Raw genomic sequence first — 21,900 nt, forward strand, 5'->3', positions numbered from 1 at the left:
GCGTGCTTTTCATTTGGAATGGATCGCGCCCTTATGAACAATATTAACAAACAGTGCAGTAGGCTTGTGGTGTGGCCGTGCGGGAATACTTATCCGCCTCCAGCTCTCTGCCTCCAGAATATGAGAATAAAATTGCTTCTTACCCCTTATAAATCATGTGTACGTTATTTTAGACCTTCATTTGCAGGCTTGTATGTCTTTTCTAGAAAAACACACTGATTGTATTTGTATCTTTATATTCATTCACAGAAGCAAAGGGCCACAGATTGCCTATGAACGTAGTTTCCGCTGGAAGCTTGCTCATTTTCGTTATTTATGCCAGGTAATTTGATTATTCTATATTTCTATAACAATGACATATTTGGTGCCTATACTGACAATCCATCATGAGATGCTCTGCTGAAGTGGAGCTCTGTACTCAGTACCAAAACACCAAATAAAGGGCCGTGGTTATTTTTCAGACATTGCACCATTGTCGGTTCATTCAGCTTGTTGATTGGACTTGCTCACATGTATTCTTTTTGGGATTTATGTATTTTAAAAGAGCTAGCATGTTAAATTAATGTAAAGCTCTGTGTAATTTCCTGATATATAAATAAATCATGGTGAAATTAAAGATGCATGGAATCCACTATTTAAGGATTTGACTGAATGCAGAATTTGGAAAAAACCATTGGGCTGAATTTGAACCCCCAATGTACCTATGCAAATTGGCAAAATCACAGGGGTAAAGGTTGGTGTCTGGTTCATTCAGGCATTCAGATTCAGCTGAATCCTGAAAAAAAAAATAAAAGATTTGAATCTGGGGAAAATATGGGATTAGGCGCATCTTACAGTAACTTTTGGTATGTTATAGAATGGGACAGTTCTTAGCAACTTTTCACTTGGTTTTCATTTTTTCATAGTTTTTTAATTATTTGTTTTCCTCTTCTGCCACTTTCAGCTTTCAAATGGGGGGGTCACTGACTGTAGCGGCCAAAAAACTATTACTCTATAAGGCAACAATCTCGTTGTTGTTACTTTTTATTACTTTCTATACAGGTCCACTGCTAATCGGATTACACTTTCTAGCTCGAACCACTGCCTGGTTCCTAGGGTAATTTGCACCCTAGCAACCATGTAGAAGCTTAAATTCCAAACAGCAAACAGCCCCTTTAAATAACATTAACAATAAAATAAACACATTTCTGGGCAATGAAAAATTCCCTTTAATAAACAATGTGCCATTGTATTTGCAGTCCAATGCACTGCCCAGCCATGTGAAGATAACGGTGTCCAGGCAGACGCTCTTTGAAGACTCTTTCCAGCAGGTAAGCTCTAAGGTTAGGAACGCTGGTGCATGTGTATGGGGCTCTGATTCTTTTATCCCCAGTTTTGTTTCATTATGTTTATGCCCATAGCTCAGTGCTTGTTTGCCTGTATCAGAGACTGAATGAATTAAAAGTGCCCCATTTTGTGTTATTGCTGGGTAGGTATAGTTATGGGATCCCTTATATGGAAACCTGTTATCCAAAAAGCTCTGAATTATGTGAAAGCATCTCCCTTTTTTAATTAAATAATTCAGAATTTTAAAAAAGTATTTTTTTTGTTTTAACTGTAATAATAAAACTGTTCCTTCTACTTGATCCCAACTAAGCAAAACAATTCTGTTGGGGTTATTTAATGTTAAAATGACATGAAATATGAAGATCTAAATTATAGAAAGACCCATTATCCTGAAAACCTCAGGTCTGGATAGCAGGTCCCATGAAAATTAAATGCTGAAAAATGCTGCTTTATTTTAAATAAACTATTCATTTTGGTTTCCCCTCACATTTAGATTATGGCATTAAAACCATATGATCTGAGAAGGCGATTGTATGTCATGTTCAGAGGGGAAGAAGGTTTGGACTATGGAGGCTTAGCCAGGTAATAAATACTGATCATATTACTGATTGTAGTACTTGTGCATATTTCAAGCCCTGTCCTTAGCCTGTCAGTACTTCCCATGTGGAATTCGCCCATAAGGTAGACTTTCAGAATGGTTTCAGAACATGTTTTCATTGAGCAAATGGAAATGTTAAAATACAAATATCCAACTCTCTCTGTGACCTTCTAACTTTTGTCTTTGGACCTTTCTTATCTCTTGCAAAAGCCTTGCACTATAGCTTTTGATAAGGCAGGTTCATGAGTTTAGTTGGAAAATATGCCCTTAGCTATAAGTGCTATTCCAGCTCACATGTGATCTGTGTGCCTGTGCAGAGAATATGTGTGAGGGGCCCCAAAGCAGAACACTGGGTCCCCCATTAAATGGCTGCACAATAAAATGTGGTTCACATGTAAGCTCAGCAAAAAGATATGCAAGGGAAGGTTGATAGAAATTTGTATTAGTCATATTGCACTTACACATACTCAACCATTAGTTGCAGCCATGTTGGCCTCCAAGAAAGGGATGATGCAGTGCGACATATCCTTTGCTGGACAAAGATCTGGGCTGTGACCGGCCAATTGGAGGACATTTTTTGTTCTAGATCTGTTCTATTATTACTTCTGTTTGCCATAATCGCTCCAAACTTAACCTGCAATATTTACCTACTTTTTTAAAGTAATAGCGTGCCACTTTCTAACATTCGTTCAACTGACTACAAGAGGGCAAAATTTTAAATTTAAAATCACATTTTACTTTGGTCTTATGAGCACAATCAATACATATGGCCAGTCTACCGAAAAGCCTTCCAGATAATATACAAAGGACTTGGTAGTGCTATACTGGCCCCTGAACAGATGTTCAGAGCAAAAGAGAGTATCTTTGCAGCAAGAATAATGTGCCTCTTACTGTTCTAACATTATATAAGAAAACTATATAGTTTGGTGGCTGCTCAAATTTAATAAAGCTGCATTGCCATGAGTGTTGTATAGGCCCACCCCTGCCAGTCTAGACTCAACTGCTGTTTGTTCCCTAGGGTTGCATACTGATATAAATAGCTTCTTATCCCCTAATATTGTGTATTTTGCAGAGAGTGGTTTTTCCTGCTTTCCCATGAGGTACTGAACCCCATGTACTGCCTGTTCGAGTATGCAGGCAAGAGCAATTACTGCTTGCAGATCAACCCTGCCTCCACCATTAATCCTGACCACCTCTCCTATTTCTGCTTTATTGGCCGCTTTATTGCAATGGTAAGCTGTTTTTTTGTTTTTATCTTTTTTTTTAATAGGCATGTGTCAGAAATGTAGTACAGAGAACAATCAATTAAGCAATGTGCATAGTATCACACTATAACTTATTGTTAGAAGTTTGTAGCTGACTGCTTTTAGACAGGTCATGGTCCTAGAGGAGATCTCCAATATCCTTTTATTTAAAGATGGGGTACTTTATTTATTATAGCAGGGGTCCCCAACCTTTTTTACTCCATGAGCCACAGTGAAATATAAAAAGACTTGGAGAGCAACACAAGCACCATAAAAAGTTCATGTCAAATGGAGTTGTCAAATAAGGGCTAAGATTGCCTATTAGGCAACTTCTATGCACACTATCCGCTTACAGGGGGCTTTATTTGGTAGTAAATCTTGTTTTTATTCAACCAAAACTTGGTCAGGAATTAAAATAACTACCTGGTTTGGGGGCACTGAGAGCAACATCCAAGGGGTTGAGCCACTGGTTGGGGATCACTGTCTTATAGTATGCAAGTCTCCAATATAGTTATATGTGTAAAATATAATTATATTGGAAGTCACTGCTGAGTTTCATGGCCATATAACAGAACAACACTCATCCTTTTATTTACAGTGCAGGGTTCATTGTGTGTGTGTATGTGTTTATAATGTACCCCCTTTCTGTAAAATATAAGGATATTAAAAGTCACCAAGGACTTACATGACCGTATAAAACCATAAGGTGTCTTTTATACAGGTCATCCATGGCCGGCACACCCTTAAAAACCAACGTTTCGGTCCTCATTAGGACCTTTATCAAGGATGCTTGATAAAGGTCCTAATGAGGACCGAAACGTTGGTTTTTAAACAATGAGTTTTCAATAAAAACATTTTTTTGAATTTTAAGGGTGTGCCGGCCATGGATTATTTCATGCTAAATACTCAGATTTTGGCTGTGCACCCCACAGAATACTAAAGCCTTGGAGTGCAGACACCATCAGGACTGATATATATATATATATATATAATTAGAAAGAATATGCCGCACACTCAGGTCTTAGATGCAAAAAACAAAAAATGTTTTATTTGGATCAAGGACTGACGTTTCGGCCACACAAGCAGCTGCTTGTGTGGCCGAAACGTCAGTCCTTGATCCAAATAAAACATTTTTTGTTTTTTGCATCTAAGACCTGAGTGTGCGGCATATTCTTTCTAATTTTGTATGCTCACTTTATACTGCACCCGGGCAAATTATTACTTCATTATACGTGAGTGCCTGTTTTCACCTGTTCCTATATATATATATATATATATATATATATATATATATATATATATATATATATATATATATATATATATATATATATATATATATAATATATATAATATATAGATGTTTTAAACCCCCCCCCCTTGATAAATGTTGTATAATACCACTGCCTGCGACACACTAACTTTATTTTAGTTGAATGGAATGTGACCTGCCTGCCAAGGGTTCATGTTTTGTGCACAAGCCCTTTCATTTTCAGGTTACAGTGTGCTATAAAGGAGAAGCTATATTTTAGGGAACAAACCTCATGTAACACTGCTAGCTTGTATTGGATTTGTGATGTGAGGCAGGAAGTTGAACACTTATAACAGAGTTATACCCGTACATAACAAAATGCCTTCTCTTTAGGCGCTGTTCCATGGGAAGTTTATTGATACTGGCTTCTCTCTTCCATTCTACAAACGAATGCTCAGCAAGAAACTTACCATTAAAGATCTGGAATCGATTGATCCCGAGTTCTACAACTCTTTGATATGGATACGGTTAGTACAAAGACAGGTCTTCTGGAGCTTGCAGTGCTTTCTTTCCTATTAGTGTAAGGCAACCTGCAGAATTCCAGATTCTGTTGACCTTCGACTCCTAGAAATCCCTCCCATAGGTATGAGGGGTACTTAGACAACGACATTTCGAGGGCCACAAGTGTAAATTTTTAATTTAACATGCTACATGTTTTCCATTGTGTGCTGAAGGGACAATAACATTGAAGAATGTAACCTGGAAATGTACTTTTCTGTGGACATGGAAATATTGGGGAAAGTCACCTCACATGATCTGAAGCCTGAAGGTTCCAACATCCTTGTGACTGAGGAGAACAAGGAAGAATATATTGGGTAGGAAATTGGTTTCTGTCTTCCACTGGTTTTGTCTGTTGGGATCTGAGATATTCCCTTATTCATTTTGCCTTCTTGACAGCTAGTGTCTCCAGTGACTTCCAAGTCATTTGTTAAGGGTTTGTAACTGTTGTCACCCTTAGGCATGAGCAGCAATTTACAGTTGCATCCTTCATGCAAACTCCATTCTTACTATAGAGTCAATGATTGTAGCTGTTTGGGGCATTTTGCTGTGCTGCAATAAATCCCTTTTCAATCCAGAGTTGAGTTGTTGCTACTAATTGATTGTTTGGGGGCTGTAATACAGCCTAATTGCTGCTACTGCTTCACACTGATTGTAAATAACCAATCTCCTTTCCTTTTTATTTCTTTTAGTCTCATGGCAGAATGGAGATTCTCACGTGGAGTTGAGGAACAAACCAAAGCATTTCTTGATGGCTTTAATGCAGTGGTCCCACTTCAGTGGCTACAGTACTTTGATGAAAAAGAGTTAGAGGTTCGACATATACAAATGTACATATAAATATATATACATATATATTTGTTTTATTGAGGATAGAACATTCAGTATGTAAATATGCCAGTGGTCATGCCAATTGAAACGTATTTGGAGTGAGGAGAACTTTTTCCCCATTTGTATGTAAAGCAGAGGGAATGGAAAACATGATTTGCTCCTCATATTACAATTTTTATGGAATACCCTATAGGCTTGAACTTGCCCAGTGGTTTGCAAAGCACAGCCAGGGCATTTGCTGATCAGATCCAAACTACAGACTGGTGTTATGCTTAACACTGGCTTGTCAGTGTAGTGCAGGGCTTTCTGATCAGCATATGCAGAGCCAAGGACGTGGGGTCCACGACACTTGAAAAGCATTTTGAGTTGGAGATGATCTGCCCCTTTGCTTGGTAATACCAAACTGATAGCACCAAAAATGATTGTAGTTTAATTTATAAAGGATCTATTAAAATAATACAGTGTAGGATTGCTCATATTAGAGAGCCCTGAATAACCAAAATAAAAAAGATAATATAAATTCTTGATCCCAAATTCTAAGTCGCCTGAAGCAGAGCCCTGCAGTAGGTGACACACAGGAAAATCAGTTATGCGCTACTGCAGTGGCATGCTTTTTGGTGCTGTAGTTTCCCAGGCCAATCGTATGAAGAACAGCAAGGGAGAGGGACAAACGGCGCACTTTGTCACTAGGATACACACATACATGCTCACACGGGTAATATTAGCATAGCATACTTTCCAGTGTTTCCGATAGGAACTCTGGACTTATTTTTTTTAATCTTCCTTAACACAACTCATAATTCATTACTATCCAGGGAATACCGGGGTATAGGTTAGGGCCCATGCATGCTTTGTTTCAATTTGTTTTCTTTTTAAATGTGTTGTTGCTGAGAGTGATTGGATGCTGTATGGACTGTTATAATTATATGGTATGTTTATACTAACCCACAAAAGTAGCATGATTATACTAACACCCACATAAGCGGTTGACTTCACAAGTAGCCTGTGTGTGGCCAGCTTTGCTCACAACAGCAACAATGCAGCTCTGTACAATAAGGAGAAATGTCTCATGTTCTCTTCACAGCAATAGCCCATCTTGTAGCAAGACAAGACTGCTTCATACATCCACCGGGACAGTAACCTATTACAGCCACTGATACCTGCTTTTATTTTAACCCCACTAGACTTAAAGTAACAGTAACACCAAAAAATGAAAATGTATAAAAATAATTAATATATTATATACTATTGCTCTGCACTGCTAAAAGTTGTGGGTTTTCTTCAAAAACACTACTGCAGTTTATATACATACCCTGCTCTGTAGCCATGGGGGCAGCCATTTAAATCGAAAAAAGGAGAAAAGGCACAGGTTACTAAGCAGATAACAGATAAGTAGCAGATTCCCATTGTATTCTACACAGTTTATCTGTTATCTTCTTATGTAAACTGTACCTTTTCTCCTTTTTTCAATTTAAATGGCTGCCCCCATGGCTACACAGCAGCTATTTCTATTAACTATAGTAGTCTTTCTGAAGCAAACACACAACTTTTACCAGTGCAGGGCAACAGTACATTATATTTTAATTATTTTAAAACATTTTTATTTTTTAGTGTTACTGTTCCTTTAAGTTATGGTTTACTGCATTGGTATTTCTACTCATTAAGTCATTCTTTTGTTGGGTTTCATTACAAGGGTATAATTCATGAAGTGAAAGCTATGAAGGACACCCCAATGTAATTGGTTTGTTGAGGCTTTCATGATAATGAATAATATCTTTATTTTCAGAAAAGCCATTTCTATGGCTATTTGGACAGGTTTAATTTAACTGTGCTTGTACATGCTGGGAAAATAGCTTCCATGTTAGTGACTTGGTGCCTTGTACTTTGCAGGTTATGCTGTGTGGCATGCAGGAGGTGGATTTATCAGACTGGCAGCGGAATACAGTCTATCGGCATTACACAAGGAATAGCAAGCAGATCATATGGTTCTGGCAGGTGATTATGTTGTGGCTGACGATGTGTGCGGGGCATCATCTTAACTAGGCATTGATTTTTTTTTTTTTTTCTTAAATATAATTCATTTGGATGATGTGTCTAATGTTACTAGATGTCCACAGCATTAAATGTGTGTGAAAGGTTAGCCTTACTTTGGGCCAAGCAGTAGTAGATAGCAGACCCTGCAGCTGCTGGAGGCCCCAGAAAGATAAAGAGCGATCTTTCTTATACACGTATTAAAATGCAGTAAGATTACCCAGTGGGTGTAAGAAAGTTCACCTTTCCCAAGATTTGGTGGTGGCGGGTGAGGGGAAAAAAAAGCTTTGGTTGTGTGACCCAGAGACTTTGTTTCTTTTTTGGAGCTGTGGAAGGTAGTGTGTTTGATACACATTAATCTCATACACTGTGGTACCCTAAACCAGGGATTTTCAGCTGGAAGCCCACAAACTAGATGTGGCCCTCTAAGAGATGTTTATGGTCCCCCACGGGACTTCAGTGACTTAAATACAATCCTTCCCAGGACATGAGGCATGGTGGGTAATCATATCTACATGGGAAAATGTTAGACAGCCCTACTTTATGCAGTACCAAGTCTTACTGCTGAATTAAGCTGTGCATCCTTGTTACTTTTATTTCAGTTTGTGAAGGAAATGGACAATGAGGTGCGGTTGCGGCTGCTGCAGTTTGTCACTGGTACCTGCAGGCTGCCGCTGGGAGGATTCGCAGAGCTCATGGGTAAGTGTTGGTGTATAATTTCTTCTAATTTCCTAGGCCCTCAACAATGGCTAATGCTGCTGTCTTATTGCAGGAAGCAACGGTCCACAGAAATTCTGCATTGAGAAGGTTGGAAAAGAAACATGGCTCCCTCGAAGTCATACATGGTAAGATGAATGATGTATGAGCAGTACTGACTTCCCGCTGTGTCAGTGTGCGGGAGGGGTGAGGCAGATTCCCTAAGAAGGGAGTTGGGACTGGACCCACCAAGCACATAGACAGACTATTGTATTCAGGCTATGGGCAAGCCTGTAATGCTCCAGGGGTGGTTGTAGAACCACACATAACAGCGTTCCCCTGTCACTGCAGTTAACGGTGGATTTCTAGTAAGTGTAATATAGTTGGGTGTTGATAAGATCTAAACTTCTGGAAAATAATAATTGTTTTCTCTGTAAAAGAACAACATTTTTAAGGGGAAGTTCCTTCAGAATAACTTTTAGTATGAAGTAGATCAGGGGTGGCCAGACTCTTTTTTTCCATCGTGATCGACTGACGACCGGGAAATGTGGAAGTGCGGCCTATCCTGGATGGTAGGGGAAGCCAGTGCAGGGATAGGCAGAGTGGCATGGCAGAGGAGGAGCGGTTGGAGAGGTGTATGAGCCTGGCAGCAGTATTCATTATGGACTGGAGAGGGGACAGTCTTTGGAGGGGAAGGCCAATTAATAGGGAGTTACAGTAGTCCAGGCAAGATATTATAAGAGAGTGAATAAGAATTTTGGCAGCATCTTGGGTGATAAATGATCGGATTTTGGAGATATTTCTTAGGTGAAAGTGACATGATTTGATAAGTGTGAATATGAGGGGTGAAGGACAGGGCGGAATCAAGGATAACCCCAAGGCACCGGGCCTGGGAAGATGGGGTGATGGTAGAATTGTTAACAGTTATAGATACCTCGGGAACAATGTGGGTGTTGGATGGGGGAAAGAGAACCAGTTTTAGAGAGGTTTAATTTGAGGTAACGTTGGGACATCCAAGTGGAGATAGAGGACAGGCAGGAAAGACGCGAGTTAGAAGCTCTGGGTTGAGATCAGGAGAGGAAAGATAAATCTGAGTATCGTCAGCATAGAGGTGGTACTGAAAGCCAAAAGAACTGATTAGTTTGCCAAGTGAGGAGGTATAGAGAGAAAATAGTAAGGGGCCCAGGACAGAGCCTTGAGGAACCCCGACAGAAAGAGGCAGGGGAGAAGATGATTCCCCATTGTAAGAGACACTGAAGGATCGATCTGAGAGATAAGATGAAAACCAGGATAAGGCAGTGTCACGAAGGCCAAGAGAGCGGAGAGTCTGTAGGAGAAGAGGGTGATCCACAGTGTCAAAAGCAGCAGAGAGATCGAGAAGTATTAGTAGCGAGTAGTGTTTTTTGGCTTTAGCCGAAAGGAGGTCATTTGTTAGTCGGACGCAGTGTACGTACGCATTCACGCAGCACTTCCGCATCCCCAGCTTCATCACGGTCCAGCAGAAATCCATGGGGGATTGACTGGTGGACCGCAATCGACATATTGGCCACCCTTGATGTAGATGATATTCTGAAACAAGTTGCAATTAGTCTTCATTTTCTTATAGTATTTGAATTATTTAGTTTATTGTTCTGCCCCTCTCCAGTTTTGAATTTCATCAGCTATCTGGTTGCTAGGATCAGTTTACCCTAGCAATGAGGTAGTGGTTTGAATAAGAGACTGGAAGATTAATATGAAATGGCTTAAATAGAATGATAAGTAAAAAGTAACAGTAAGATTGTATGTAGCCTCACAAAGCAACTGGTGTCAGCGACCCCATTGTTATTGTTACTTTTTATTACTTACTACTTTTTATTCAGGCCCTCTCCCATTCATATGTCAATCTCTCAATCAAACTACTTCCTGGTTGGTAAGTTAATTTGCAACCAGTTGGGTTGAGCTAACTCAATGGTGAACCACCCCTTTAAGCCTTGCCAACGGCCCTTTCTTTTGCAGTTTCAATCGACTGGACCTGCCGCCATATAAAAGCTATGAACAACTGAAGGAGAAGCTGCTTTTTGCAATTGAAGAAACGGAAGGATTTGGCCAAGAATGACAGGCAGCTAATTATTTTTTATGGACATGCATTGTATGCCCAGCCAAGTAAAATTGCACACAATTATTGTATATTGTATATATATATATATATATATGCTGTTTAGTCTGTACAGTGATCTTTCTCAAACTAATGTGTAGGTCAGGGTTAGGCAACCACTGGCATGCCAGCTGTTTCAGAACGACAACTCCCACACTGCCCCACCAGCTTTACTGATGGTGAGTTCTGGGAGATGTCATTGTGCATCAGGTGGACTGGCAAAGGGTGCCTATCCCAAAGGTAGATATTTGTTCTTCCACCTAGATATGCAAAACACTTTAGCCTTTTTCTATTTTTATTTATTTCCCCTTCAGATGACTGATTAGTTACAAAAAAACAAAAAAAACAAATAACTTTAATTTTAAACGCTGACTGAAGACTTTATTTTAAAATTTATATATATAAATATATCTAATGTGTATATACTTGGGAACTCTAGTTTTATAGAGTTGTAAGTATGCAGAACATCAGCCATTTGAGGAGGCTCGGGATCGCTTTATAACAATTTGCAAACAGTCATGTTCTTCTACAGAACATCCTTATCACAGATGTCTATTGCATGGCTGCCAACAGAGGTGTTGAGAGCTATTGCCAAAAAAAAATTAAAAAAAACCTTTGTTAATCATGCGAGAACTATTGCTGCTGGCTTTTCAGAATGGCAGAATGTGCACAGTTCTGCTCCTTTCATTTACTCAGTGTGATAGGCTGATTCTATTGAATGGTGCATATGTAGCTGAAGCTATGAGCGTGGCACCTACTTGCAGCTGCTGCTTCCTGGCCCTGTACAAAAGCAGCACATTGCTCCTCCGTGTGTTGCCATTATTGCTCAGTATAGACAGGGTTTCTGAGAGAGCAGGCTCGGTAGGGGCCACCACTTAGCTTTTAGATGACAGTGTGAGTGACGGTCTGGCCGTTTCAACAAGGATTACCTGGAAAACTTTTGAAAATAAGACGAATAAATTTTTTTTTTTTTGCTAGATCTTGTTTCTGAGTCCTTCTGTGATTGGCACGGGCAGTGGCCCTAAGGATGGTTGTTGTAGTAGTTGCAGTTTATACTGGGTGGTCCACACACTTAAGCTGGCCATACACGCACCGATAACATGGTTTTGTACGATATTCGGTGCATGTATGGCAACTCGGCGAGGCAACCAATATAGCAAAAGTATGCTGATATAAGATAAAAGATTTTGATCTGGTGCCATTGAAGGCACCTGAGCAAAATCTGCCTTCAGGGCTGAATCGACATAAGGAGGTAGAAATCCTATTGTTTCTACCTCCATATCTGACGATTCAGCCCTGAATGTCAGTGAAGGGTTGGAACCATCTTTTGTGCGTCCATCGGCCAGCTTTAAACATCCCGATGTTTATATAGAACATATACCCTCTTACATGGCCAGACTGGCAATCTGTAGATTCTGGCAAATGCCTGTAAGATGCTATAGACAGTCACTATTTATTAAGGGGTTGTTCACCTTTGTACAACATTCACAAACCTTTGTTTACATTAGTAGAACAATCTTTGCCATATAGACAGTTAACTAAAAATGTGTCTTCCCTCTGCTGATCATTCACTTATCCACAGACCCTGTGCTGGGGGGGTGTCAGTGACCCCTATAAACACTATAATCGCTATTTTACTTTCTTATATGACATGTATATGAGTGCTGCAAATCTAAAATAACAGTATGTTAGTTTTGTGATATGCTGAGTTTGTTTGCCTGTGTAAGAAATCATTCATCTTGGGTGCCATTATTTGTGATATATAACCCTAGTAAGAGGGGTGATTATAATATTATTATATATTATAGTCAAAAATCTTACACCTTTATAAGAGAAATTAACCAATGACCTCTCAATTTATGCAACTGGTGAGAGTGCACAAGCAACTGATGTATTAGTCCAATTGAAAAAAAAGTAAGGGCAAAGCCTGGATATAATGATGTAAGTTTATAGAAGGTTCTCAGTGTGTCAGGTTCAAGATAGACCACTCCCATCCCTTCAGAAAACTGTTCAGAGAAACAGAAGGACTGATTTAACAGTTATAAAAAGTAGCTCTTTACAGTAGCCTTTTTGCTTTTTTTTATTTAATGGAAAATTGATTTCCTAATAAGATTTGGACATTAAAGGTGAACAACCCCCTTTTAAGCCTTTGGGGGGCTGTTTGGGCATTTATGTACTTGACATGCGATTGATCAGTCAAGTGAGACACAGAGACAAGGTAAAATGATTGTATCCTATACATTTAATTACAGGATAGGAGAAACCAAATGTGTTAGATTTGTTACTCTTACAAACAGATTTCCTATAGGCACCTTATCGCAGCATAGGAAGTTCTTGTTTTCCCCGCAGGTTATTTACATTCACGTGTGTATTGCACTTTCAGTGAAGCAGAGACGGCGGATATGGGGAAATACACTGATCTGTTTGAATGAATGCTAAGAAAGTTCAAATAAAGTAGCACAACTCAGATTTTTTCACCCAAACGCTTTAGTAGGTCAGTAGCTTCTTTTTGCACCTAAGAAAAGTGAGGGGAAACCACATGCATAGGTAAGTTGGGTCAAAAAAAAGTCAATCAAGTTCAACCCCTCCAAACAAACCAAATTTGAAAATTTTTAGATAATGGGTTTCCCATACCTGTACAAGCACATTTACCAACCTATCCATACATGCACATATATACAAATTATATGTACCAATATCTCACATATACCATTGCCTGTAAAAAAAAAAAAGCGCCATATAAAAAGCCATGTTGTGTAACAATAGTCAGTGTAGGCATGGATTTGAGTGGACCGTTATTTTGGACCATATTTATGAAAGTACATTTCAACAGATGAGACTCAACCTCAGTTCATTTGTAATATACATATATCCATTTAAACCGTACGCTCAGATCATCAGCGGGTAGTTTTGACAGACCTGTCTCTGATATCTAACTGTTTGTACATCAACAGGCTGCAAAATAAGATCTTACCTCAATGTCTTCTTCTGTCCGTGCAGGGAAATCCTTGGCCTTGGTTAGCCAGTCTAATGCCAGGGACTTGTTCTTTAACTTTAAATACGTTTTCCCCAAAAACAGAAGATTTTTACTATAAAAATTTGGATCGACTGTTGAACAGAACACAAGACAGAAATGTTAAAGCTAAAGAACTTGTATCATTTAAACTGCAAATGATGACAAACAGGAATAGCATTATGTGCCTGTATGCACAAAAACTGCTTTATGGACATCTCCACACCCTTCTCTATGCTGACTTTCTCATGCAAGCTAAGAGGGTGGACTTGAATCAAATATTTGGTTTTTCTTTATCTGCATTAAAGAGCAAGGAAAGGCTACTACTGTAACCCTTAATATAGTGTAGAGCTCCCTTGCCCAAATCAAATCGCCAAATTTATTTTTTAAAATAATGGTCACATCTCCCAAAAATTGGCTTGTAAGTTAGGTGTATTTGCAGCCTGTCACGGCCGCCATCTTGGATTCCCCCGCTCGCACCACGCCACTTGCTCCAGCGCTTGCCTGCTTCTGTGCTTCTCTGTGTGTCACAGAGGCCAGGGGAGGGGAGGGGAGTGCGCCTGCTTCTCTCACTAAAATCAAGCAATGCGCCACCTACAGTGTCCTGGTCACAGTCTTTGCAGGAGCGATGCATTATGGGAATCCTCTTTACCCAGCTTAGCATTTTTAATTCCTGTTTGCCTTCAGATCTTCTGACAAGGTGAAATATGGGGAGACTTAAGGGCACTATTGAGACAACTGAAGGTATGCCTGCAGCTTGAGATTAACTCTTTACTAGCCTTTGCTTCTCCTTTAATTGCATTTACAGATTTTTTTTAAACCGTTTTTATTGCATTTACTGAATTGAAAATCACATATACTGTAGGTACACCCAAACAACATATGTAGAGCAAACACATTACCTTCTTCTGCCTGCAGGAAATATTCAAGGGCCTGAAAGAGAGGGGAACATGCGGTTAGTAGAGATATAAGCAGCATGTTGTGCTTCAGCTTACGAGAACGCTAACTCCCCTTATAACAACTGTAATATTCTTAATGAAGTGAGAGAAGAAGAGAGACATGAGCTCTCCCTTAATGTGGTTAAGCAGGTAAAATGAGGGGTAACAGCCAACCAGGGGGGCTATTAGTCATCTGCAGTTTAATCTCTGCTACTGCGGGTGACTAATCTCCCCGAAATACTTTCTGGTGGGAAGGCAAACGCAGCCTCCTCAAAGGAAACTTTAGATGACTTAGCAACATGTATGCCTCTCCACCAGCGATTAACTTTATTGCCAGTGGAAAGGCATTTTGGGGAGATCTGCTACCACGGGCGACTAATCTTGCTGTGGGACATCAGCCTAAGGCCACCGACATCTGATTACTCAATCCCCACTTTTGCCATCGAATCTGCCAGCCTGGCACCTGCGAAGGCCCTTAACCCAAGCCTCCCTGTGCCCCATAGGACTAGTATTTTGATAGGATGCAATACATCACATTTAGAAGATGATCTTTTTGTATTTTGTAAAAATCTGACAAGTAAAATTACCTCTTCAAATGTAGCCGAGGGTGGGGTTCCAAATAAAGCTGAGGCTATTTTAACTTGGTACCAGGGAAGGTCCGCAAACATGTAACACCTGGTGTTTAAAAAAACATTTTGCAACTAAAAATAAATGACAACATACAATACATTTAGGCAAATGCCCTTGTGTCTTATACAGCTAGGTGTTACTGAGTGTAAAAAAAAAAAAAAAAAATGCAAGGGGCTGAATGATCTTTCATATTTTGGTCCTGGTGACTGCAGCATCTTTGTTTTGTGCATTGGATCACACAGATCTCTCCACTACACCCCATTAGCCTAGTACCCCTCACCTTAAAAACTGCAACCCTAATGTTATTAATATGAAATCTGCCAAACTTGTGCAGGAAGTCCCTAAATAATAATCCCACACCCAAAGGTGCTCTAAACCCATGCAGGAAGTAGGGGTCACTCATGCGGAGTTCCTGCACTAGAAGTGCCGAAGTGTCTGATAGAAATGGGATGTTTCAGCCTTGCCCTGTGGCAGACAATGTAACATTCTATCCAGAGGCTTAAGAACATGAATGTGAGTGCTTACTTACCACACCCCAATGATATGAATAGTGGTGGCATCCTTTGGATTGAGCTCTTTGGCTCTCTGCAACAGAAATACACCAGCATTACTCAGTATGCCACAAATTTGTTTGTTTTTTTTAAACAACAGCTAAAGGCGGACTGTGGGCAGCAGTACAACAAAATCTGGAACTCCTCCGGTTTCCCATGCCTACCTGCACCCGTTACAAGTCACACTCCGTGCCCTCCATCTGCTGTGGCTACCAGCTGGATGTTACATCCATCATAACATTGTCTTTGCATGCTACTTGCCTGATGCGTTTTATATTACCTATTATTGATCCCCCATATTCCTCTATGAGAGGGATGCCATATTTGTGCAGCATGAGTCTGTTAGCATTAGAAGCCATAACTGTCAGGTTGAGAAGGGAAAGTCAGGTTTAGGAACTATATGTAACAATTACTTACAAAAGCAGTCCTATCAGCTAAAGCTGAAGAGTAGTTTTTTAAGGTGTCACTTCAACTCCCATTTGTTGCTCAGCACTAATACTCCTTTAGGCTGTTAATACTGCATGTATCTAGTTTAAACCCCAGTGAATTCTACAAACTAAGGTACCTCCAGGTGCTCCTTTACAATGTACGCATTCCCAATTTTTGTTTTGATTCCTTCGTAATCACCGACATTGCTCAGGCATATGCTGTACCACTGCAACACAAAATGAACAGCTGGTGAGTAAAAGGCTGCCTATGTTCCTAAGGCAATGGAAGCAAAGAAGCCAATCATTAGTGTTCTATGCTAAGGTTAACGGTTGGACATTATTAATGGTTACTATACAGGCATCAAAAACATGTCTTGCTAGTAAACTGTTTGGGCTAATACCAGTTTTGGGATCTTAATGTAAGGCAACCCCCAAGCATCTCTATAATACAGGTGCCATATTGCTTGTTACTGCCAGGGCCTTGTGCACAGGGAGCAGTAGAACGTGATTACTACATGACACTATTCTATTAAAGGGGAACTAAAGCTTAACAAATAAGTAGGCTAGTAATGCTGAACATTAGTGTTTGCTTCTTCACTAGCCCAAGGCAACCACAGCCCCTTAGCAGAAAAGATCTGTGCCCCCAGTGGTTCCCAATATTTGTTGCTAATGATTTACTGCACAAGCTCTGTGCTGCTGTCACTTACCTGAGCTTGGGGACCAATATACATCCCAATATATAGATAGAGAGATTACATAAAAGTCACAATACAAATGCAATTAATTGAGATTCAAATAGCAGCTCAGAAACCAATGCGTTGTGCATCAGAATTTAATCAGAAGAACCTTGTTTCCAGCTTGATGTTTTCCGACAGCGCCTAAATGTAGCTTCTCGAAAGTTGTCCAAAGCACACTGAGCATGTGCAGTGCCACTAGTACTTTATGTGGCCTAACAAGTTCCAGGATGGAAAGCTGCCCTGGACAATATGAAGGTCTGGACCATTACTGTTTTAGGGCTGGTTCAATAAGTTCCATAAAGAAATTACAGCATATTCATTGTAAGGCTTTGTTCTCCTTTAAAGAAATAATGCAGCTCTAACTATAACAGGAAGTACTGTGGGAGTAAAAGGCAGAACACTGTCCATTCATTGGCCAGTGTGACCTAGCATATATGTGTGCCCTTGGTATGTATGTTTGCACCATGAATGTGCATACTACTAAAAATGTATATCTTTATGAAAATGGTTTATCTAAACGAAGTAGGAATTTATATAGGAGCTGTTTTATGGAATATATTTTTATAGAGACCTACATTGTTCAGGGGTATAGTTTTCCTTTAAGATTTAAGTAACATTGTGCTGAGCAGTTAAAAGTTTAATGGCATGCTGTGTCTGTACAGAAGCCAGTGCAATGTGCAGCATAAACCCCTAAGGTGGATTACTATTAACCTACATATAGCATGGGGTTAATTGATATCCCTGTGTATGTGCTATTCTGGGGGATACCTGGGAAAGCTAACTCAAGAACCCACTAGAGAGAACCTAGAAGCAAGTGACCTTGTGTGCCGCCCAGCACAGCTCATTAAGTTCTAGAGCTTTCTTAGCACTGTCGAAGGATTCATAGATCAGTCTCTTCTTTTCATCCTGTGGTGTAGTAGAAACCAGTGCCATGTCTCGCGCTGCCCGAGCGAGTCGCCATAGAAGTTCAGCGTCATTACTGCAAAGGGAAAGTATAAGCAATCGGTCCAGTGGTAGTCACCTGAACTGTAACTTGATCAGTGGGTGCCCAACTAATGGCTGGCTGCCCAGCTCTTTCCTTGTAGTGGGCCAAGTATCTAGCATAATACATGGTCTTGGGGCAGATTAGATCAAAATGATTTCATTGTAAATAGTCTTTGGAGCCCAGTGGCAGACAGTCGGGCATAAATACTCCTTGGAGGGCCACATAGAGTCTGTGAGCCCCCAGTTGGACAGTCCTGGTGTAAATATAGCACATGTAAATCAGCAAACAATACAAGGAACAACAAGAACCCATTCTTTTCCATTGTGACTTTATCTATGGACCGCACTGAACTGCCCAAATGCAGGTGAGATACTATATGTTGTAAGTGTCTTCAGCACTTCCGCATGGGAAGATGAATATAAGGAACAGCAGAAACTGCTATACAAAGTTTATTGAGGGTACTCTATTACACGCTACAGAAATTGTGGTTGGCACATGTGGGAAAAGGTCATTGGTAAATTTGGCACATATAATATTGAACTATATGCCAGTTGGTTGTGCTTCAGTGCAGGCATATGTACATTAAATAGGGTGGAAGGGTCGTACTTACCTGTCTTTGTACTGGCTAAGAAGCTCATATAACTTTGCCGTCTCTCCGCTACCATATAAGTAATCAGCTTGTTCTATTATATCATCAACTGAAAAAGAAAACGTAAATTAGGGTCTGATTAAAGCACGCCAGGTATCAGAATGAATAGGTTTAGCCATACCTTTAATGCTGGCATGTACAACTGTTTGGCCTTTTTTCCATTTGTAGGTTTCAAATGCTAAATAGGCAACTGATGAAAGGATAATGCCTCTCTCCAACAGAGCGATCTTTCCCTATGGCAAAATGATTAGAACCAGAGAGAATAAATCACAACAAAACACCCTAAATCACCACGCTGTACACCTGGCCAAACTGGTACATAAAGCTAACCAGCCATACACAGACACTGGCTGCTTACTCAGTCACTCCAGGCCCAATTGGTACCTTACTGGCCCATGTATGGAGCTAAAGAACTGCACTTGGTTATTGATGCTGTCCTCTCCTAACAGGTTGGCATAGGCCCCTATTACAATCCAGTTGTTGTCCTTGGCCCAACAGCAGCACGATTCTGTCTGCCACATGTGTTGCTGAATTGGGCAAAAAAATGACTCTTGGGCACCCTCTTCAAATGAGTGAATCTTTCTGTGCATGGTCAGCTGCCCACATAGGAGCACCCTGAAGATATTAAATGACATTTCAGATGCAAAAGACTAACTTGGAATCAACAGAAATGTATATTAGCTGAACATCTTTATCAGAATGCCATTCAGTGTGATTAGACATGCCTTGGTTTATAAAGCATGTGATAAGACGTTATATTAAATACACAAATGCCTTTTAGGGTTTACTTTCCTTAATAAAGTAATCATGTCCCCTTTTGTTCTTGCAGTTATATTTATCAGACTTTGTCTTTAGTGTGGAAAACTCAAATGTTCTCATTTTTACCTTATGAGTTACTAATATATAACCAGCAGTTGCACTGGGTACAGTGACCTTGCATTACTAGGATTTAGCATTATCAGGTCTGTGTTTGCTCTTCTCCTGGCCCTGAGAGAATTCACCTTTACAACGCAGAAGGAAGGGGCCACTAAAGAGATAGCAGGAACCCCCGGAGCTGCAGGGGGGAGATTGTATGGAACTAAAACAACCCAGTAAAATCATTGCCCAGTGACACCTGCTGACACTTTTTTGGGATCCTTTCTCTTTTACACATCACACTATTAATAAGAATGTGCTGCTTCTAAAGCCCTGTTACAAGCCCATCTAAACAGGTTACCCTCCTCCTACGGATGTTACCATGCACGGTGGGTGCACCATTATGGGTACAGGGCACTGCTCTTCTGAATTTAGTGCCCTGCCATTGTCATGGAGCTTGCACTTCAACCTGCGCTTGGAGACAGACGGCCATGCCAGACAAAAGTAAGGGGAGGTTAACAAGAGTTGCTCCAATTTAGGATAGATAATACCATTTGACACTGTTAATTTGACCCTATGCCATAAGGCATTTTAGCCTTTACTTGCCCTTTAAAGGGACTTCCAAATAAACAGTAATAGCAGGAGTTGCATTTTCATTCATTCTGCTTAGCTGAAAAGTTACAGCTCAGTATAGCCAAGCAAGCGTCCCACCATCCCATGGCTATTTGGCCACTGGCCACACTTTCCATTTGGTGTGGGTCACATACATTTCATTCATAATAACAAATAAAGGGGAACTTTGCTCCTTTTCTGGAAATATATATGTTATTAACACCTTGCAAGCACTTATTTAGCACATCCATGGCAGGTGTGGGAACTCTTATAAAGAGCCCTGTGTGTCCAACTTAACCCCCAGTAGTTGTTGTAAAACTACAAATCTCACGACAATAGAATTGTGCGAAGGCAGCTAGATGGTTCCGCAAGACACTTCCCAGGTGTACAAGCGCTTACTATCTACGTCTTGTACTTCATGGACATTACGTCCTTCACGGATCCGCCCAGGCACCCTGCTGAAGCCCCCTGTGCCAGCCCCCTGCTGAAGCCCCCTGTGCCAGCCCCCTGCTGAAGCCCCCTGTGCCAACCCCCTGCTGAAGCCCCCTGTGCCAACCCCCTGCTGAAGCCCCCTATGCCAGCCCCCTGTGCCAACCCCCTGCTGAAGCCCCCTATGCCAGCCCCCTGTGCCAGCCCCCTGTGCCAGCCCCCCTGTGCCAGCCCCCTGCTGAAGCCCCCTGCTGAAGCCCCCTGAGCCTTGCTGTACTCACTGCAGCAGAGGAGCCCCGTACAACTGGGACAAAGATGCCTGAAGTACGGTGACCGCTTCTGATTCCCGGCCGTAAGAGGGGGCTACGAAGAATTTCCTGAACCCAGCGAGCGAACATGGCTCCTGCTTCCCTGGCCCACTCTATGGCAGATACGAAGACAGACCGCTACATGTCAGGCTTTTAAATTGGGCCCCTCCCCTATTGCAAAGTTTTCAACACCGAACTTCCGCCACACAATCTTTACTTCCGTCCGGGGGGGGGCTAAACATTTCCGCCACACAGTTCCATTGAGCTGTGAAGCTGACCTGATTTGACCCGATGTGACTAAAAGTGAGCGGCAGATCCGCTAGTCTCAGTACTGCCGCCGATGTCTATGTTACCGACATGCCTGTCAGCCCTGCTTTTTAATGAACCCACTACTGTAGGTTAATCTTGGTGCTGGCCTAGCAATGGTTTCCTATCTCTCTCCCATACAGTGGGATGTGCCCTCACAGTACAGTTGATTCGCCCTCACAGTACAGTTGATTCGCAACCTTCTTTAACCCTTCTGCGTAAATGAAAGCTGCCCGCTGTATTTCCTCCCTTTCCTAAATGTCCCTCAGCTTCTGCACTCTGAGCCTGTTAATGTCCAACCTGCACAGACTAAAAGCACTTCTATATCAGCCTCCTGAGAACTCCCCCCTGCCCTTCCTAAAGCTGCCAGTGTTTGCCAGTCATGTGGATCAGCACTATCCCCTATCATCCCTTCCCAGCAAGAGGCTTATCCCCACACGCACCCTTGTCATGGGTGCTAATCTCTGTAATAGCAGAATCAGCTGTTAAAGAGCCAGTAGAGGCCCAACTGCATGGCTTCTTTGTCAGGCCCAGTCTGAAAGCCCCAACAGCTGGAGAGCAGCAGGCTACCTACCCTTCCTACCCCTCTGTCAGGCCCAGTCTGAAAGCCCCAACAGCTGGAGAGCAGCAGGCTGCCTACCCTTCCTACCCCTCTGTCAGGCCCAGTCTGAAAGCCCCAACAGCTGGAGAGCAGCAGGCTACCTACCCTTCCTACCCCTCTGTCAGGCCCAGTCTGAAAGCCCCAACAGCTGGAGAGCAGCAGGCTACCTACCCTTCCTACCCCTCTGT

General features: G+C 41.3%; 2 protein-coding genes across 7 annotated transcripts in view; one reads left to right on the forward strand and one right to left on the reverse strand.

Annotated features, from left to right (window-relative positions):
• Positions 1 to 11,649, forward strand: part of wwp1 (WW domain containing E3 ubiquitin protein ligase 1) — a 66,876-nt gene extending 55,227 nt beyond the window's left edge. For 3 of the 4 annotated variants that reach the window (XM_012964151.3, XM_012964150.3, XM_012964152.3), the window contains 11 exons: positions 250 to 322; positions 1,239 to 1,310; positions 1,820 to 1,908; positions 2,997 to 3,156; positions 4,814 to 4,947; positions 5,155 to 5,295; positions 5,671 to 5,791; positions 7,700 to 7,804; positions 8,443 to 8,539; positions 8,613 to 8,685; positions 10,532 to 11,649. In XM_012964151.3, the coding sequence (XP_012819605.2) occupies positions 250 to 322; positions 1,239 to 1,310; positions 1,820 to 1,908; positions 2,997 to 3,156; positions 4,814 to 4,947; positions 5,155 to 5,295; positions 5,671 to 5,791; positions 7,700 to 7,804; positions 8,443 to 8,539; positions 8,613 to 8,685; positions 10,532 to 10,631 (1,165 nt within the window). In that variant the 3' untranslated portion in view covers positions 10,632 to 11,649. 4 annotated transcript variants of the gene reach the window in all.
• Positions 11,650 to 12,889: 1,240 nt separating this feature from the next.
• Positions 12,890 to 20,985, reverse strand: rmdn1 (regulator of microtubule dynamics 1). Of its 3 annotated transcripts, XM_012964611.3 has the most exons (11): positions 20,779 to 20,985; positions 18,723 to 18,834; positions 18,563 to 18,650; positions 17,787 to 17,946; positions 16,368 to 16,457; positions 15,781 to 15,836; positions 15,209 to 15,296; positions 14,586 to 14,616; positions 13,645 to 13,778; positions 13,305 to 13,386; positions 12,890 to 13,185 (listed from the first exon to the last, which is right to left on the reverse strand). In XM_012964611.3, exons 1-10 carry the CDS (start codon positions 20,893 to 20,895, stop codon positions 13,354 to 13,356), a joined length of 909 nt encoding a protein of 302 aa, XP_012820065.2. In that variant the 5' UTR covers positions 20,896 to 20,985; the 3' UTR covers positions 12,890 to 13,185; positions 13,305 to 13,353.
• Between the last annotated feature and the right edge of the window lie 915 nt (positions 20,986 to 21,900).

This window comes from Xenopus tropicalis, chromosome 6 (genome assembly GCF_000004195.4).
Source record: "Xenopus tropicalis strain Nigerian chromosome 6, UCB_Xtro_10.0, whole genome shotgun sequence".
Lineage (NCBI taxonomy): Eukaryota > Metazoa > Chordata > Amphibia > Anura > Pipidae > Xenopus > Xenopus tropicalis.